The 3,453-nt window shown below is 46.6% G+C and overlaps 1 protein-coding gene across 1 annotated transcript in view; it reads left to right on the forward strand.

Moving 5' to 3' along the window:
• SYMPK (symplekin scaffold protein) overlaps positions 1 to 3,453 on the forward strand; it is a 43,555-nt gene that overhangs the window by 19,274 nt on the left and 20,828 nt on the right. The window contains 1 exon segment of the mRNA XM_017874341.1: positions 1,734 to 1,973. Coding sequence (XP_017729830.1) covers positions 1,734 to 1,973 — 240 coding nt within the window.

The raw sequence follows: 3,453 nt of genomic DNA on the forward strand, positions 1-3,453 counted from the left end.
GGTGACTTGGAATAGAAAGGGAGACAGGTTTGCCCTCCGCAGTTTCCAGCTGGACTTTTCCCTTTAGCTTAGTGATTTTGAGACCCCAAGATTTATTTCCCTTCCACAGATGCAATGAAAGGAAGTGACCCTTTGTGCCTTCCAAGACTAGGTCTTGGTTTTTGTTTGTTTGTTTGTTTGTTTGTTTTTTGAGACAGAGTCTCGCTCTGCCGCCCAGGCTGGAGTGCAGTGGCCGGATCTCAGCTCACTGCAAGCTCCGCCTCCCGGGTTTACGCCATTCTCCTGCCTCAGCCTCCCCAGTAGCTGGGACTACAGGCACCCGCCACCTCGCCCGGCTAGTTTTTGTATTTTTAGTAGAGACGAGGTTTCACCGTGTTAGCCAGGATGGTCTCAAAAATATGGAACGCTTCACGAATTTGCGTGTCATCCTTGCGCAGGGGCCATGCTAATCTTCTCTGTATCGTTCCAATTTTAGTATATGTGCTGCCGAAGCGAGCACCATTCTTGAAGAAATGTAGCTTGGTGGTGGACCCTGAGCGCTAGTCATCCATCTGGCAGGCCTGAGATTCTCCAGATTAGACAGGAATCTTTTGGCATGCAACAAAAACTGATTTTAATATTGAGGCATGTGGGGGTGAAATGACATGATGTCTGTGAAATATTTTCAAATATTCCAGTCCTCCCCTGCCACTAAAAGGGAGGATAGATGTTCCAAGATGAGCGAAATGTTGATGGGTACACAGAGACTCACATTATTTTCTCTGTTTTGTGCACAAATGAAAACCGAGAAGTCTGGGGTTGGGACACGAATGTGTACAGGTCGTGGATCTACTTCTCTCCATCTCTCGGCTCTTTGTTTCTCCATTTGAGTTTCACTCTCTGGTCGTTTCCTTAGGGTAGCAAAGATGTCCCCCCATAGTTCATGGCTCCCATTCCGTTCACTTAGCAACACCATGGGAAAGAGAGTGTCTCCTTCCCAACCATTCCAGCAGAACTCCAAGGGCTGATGGTCATTGTTTCTGATTGGCTGAGCAGAGATTATGAGCCAATCTCTGAGCCAATAACAGTGGCCGAGGGAATGTAGTGTTCTCACTGGCCCCAGGTCTCATGCCCACTCCAAAGGAGACTGGAGAAGGGGGGTTTCCCTCAACGGAGAATGAGAGTGTTGTTGGCTGAGGAAGGGGCAGTGGATGCTAGGCAGGCAGAATTACAGGCATCCTTTTTCCCTGTGGAACAGGGGAGCCTCACTTATCAGGGTGACTATTAGAAAGTCATCCTAGTAGCAGGGAGACCAGCAGTGAGCTGTTGCAGCAGTTCGGTTGGGAGTTTCTGGAGGTGAAAGTGGTGATTGTAACCCTCCCCAAGTGAAGCATACGTGAATTTCCAGACCAGAGATGGAGGAAGACGAAACTGTATGTGTTTACTAAAAGAGAGGGTGAGTTTTTGTCTTTAAGATTGATACTGATAGAGACCCCCAGGGTTTTAAGCATCAGTTGTAAGGCGGAAAGCCACACATTAGATCTGAGGGTGAAGGAGCTTTTCTAGTAGATGCCTGCATTTTATTTTATTTTGAAGAAATAAAATAAATAAATGAAATAAAATGAAATGAAATGAAAATGAAATGAAGAAATGAAATAAAATGACCACTGCCCAAGTTTGGGGTTGAGAATTAGGACTGGCAGCATGCCATGAGTTCTGTCCACAAGACACAGCTCCTGCCGCTTTCTTCACAGCCAACCTGCCCCCGACGCTGGCCAAATCACAGGTGAGCAGCGTGCGGAAGAATCTGAAGCTGCACCTGTTGAGTGTGCTGAAGCACCCGGCCTCCTTGGAGTTCCAGGCCCAGATCACCACCCTGCTGGTGGACCTGGGCACACCTCAGGCTGAGATCGCCCGCAACATGCCAAGCAGCAAGGACACCCGCAAGCGGCCCCGCGATGACTCGGACTCCACACTCAAGAAGATGAAGCTGGGTGAGGGGCTGGTGGGGCGGGGCAGGCAGACCATGCTGAAATGTTTCATTATTTACCTTAAACTATGCTAAATTTATGTTTACTAAGATTATATTATAGATTATATTATGTGGGCCAGGCACAGTGGCTCACATCTGTAATCCCAACACTTTGGGAAGCCGAGGCGGGCAGATCACTTGAGGCCGGAGTTCAAGACCGACCTAGGCAACATGGCAAAACCCCGTCTCTAATTTTTAAAAATTATGAAATAATTATAAAAATAATTACATTATTTAATATGATATATAAATTACAATATAATTATTAAATATGCATTTAATAAATTATGCATTATTTAAATTTTACAGAAAGAAATAAAATGAAAGTAGTCTCCCTCCTATCCTTCTCCCAAGAAGTAACCACTCCCCAGGTGTGAACACTTCCTTATGTTTTCTTCCAGAAGTGCTTTATGTGGAGTGTGGAGCTCTTCTTTCTTTCCTTTGTTTTAGTTATCAGAGAATTTTCTTTCTGAAGTAATTTTCTAGTGGTTGTATTGTTTATTAATAGTGTCAACTATGGGCTTTCTTGACTTCAAGATTTATTTTTTAAATCACACTTTTTATCTAGAGCATTTACGAAATATTTATTTTTTCATTTTAAAAAATAAGGAATTGGCCGGGCGTGGTGGCTCAAACCTGTAATCCCAGCACTTTGGGAGGCCGAGGTGGGTGGATCATGAGTCAGGAGATCGAGACCATCCTGGCTAATACGGTGAAACCCCGTCTCTACTAAAAATGCAAAAAATTAGCCGGGCATGGTGGCGGGTGCCTGTAGTCTCAGCTGCTCGGGAGGCTGAGGCAGGAGAATGGCATGAACCCAGGAGGTGGAGCTTGCAGTGAGCCGAGATTGCACCACTGCACTCCAGGCTGGGCAACAGAGCGAGACTCCCTCTCAAAAATAAATAAATAAATACATATATAAATAAGGAATTAGGCTGGGCGCAGTGGCTCATGCCTGTAATCTGAGCACTTTGGGAGGCCAAGGCATATGAGTCACCTGAAGTTAAGAGTTCGACACCAGCCTGGCCAACATGGAAAACCCTGTCTCTACTAATAATACAAAAATTAGCTGGGTGTGGTGGTGCATGCCTGTAATCCCAGCTACTCCAGAGGCTGAGACAGGAGAATCACTTGAACCCGGGAGGCAGAAGTTGCAGTAAGCTGAGATCGTGCCATTGCACTCCAGCCTGGGTGACAAGAGTGAAACTCCGTCTCAAAAAAATAAAGGGGGGGGGAATTGCCAGCACAGTGGCTCACGCCTGTAATCCCAGGACTTCAGGAGGCTGAGTCCGGCGGATCGCCTGAGGTCAGGAGTTCGAAATAGGCCTGGCTAACATGGTGAAACCCTGTCTCTACTAAAAATACAGAAATTGGCCGGGCGCGGTGGCTCAAGCCTGTAATCCCAGCACTTTGGGAGGCCGAGACGGGCGGATCACGAGGTC

This window comes from Rhinopithecus bieti, unplaced genomic scaffold, assembly GCF_001698545.2.
Source record: "Rhinopithecus bieti isolate Rb0 unplaced genomic scaffold, ASM169854v2 scaffold_7888, whole genome shotgun sequence".
NCBI classification, from domain to species: domain Eukaryota; kingdom Metazoa; phylum Chordata; class Mammalia; order Primates; family Cercopithecidae; genus Rhinopithecus; species Rhinopithecus bieti.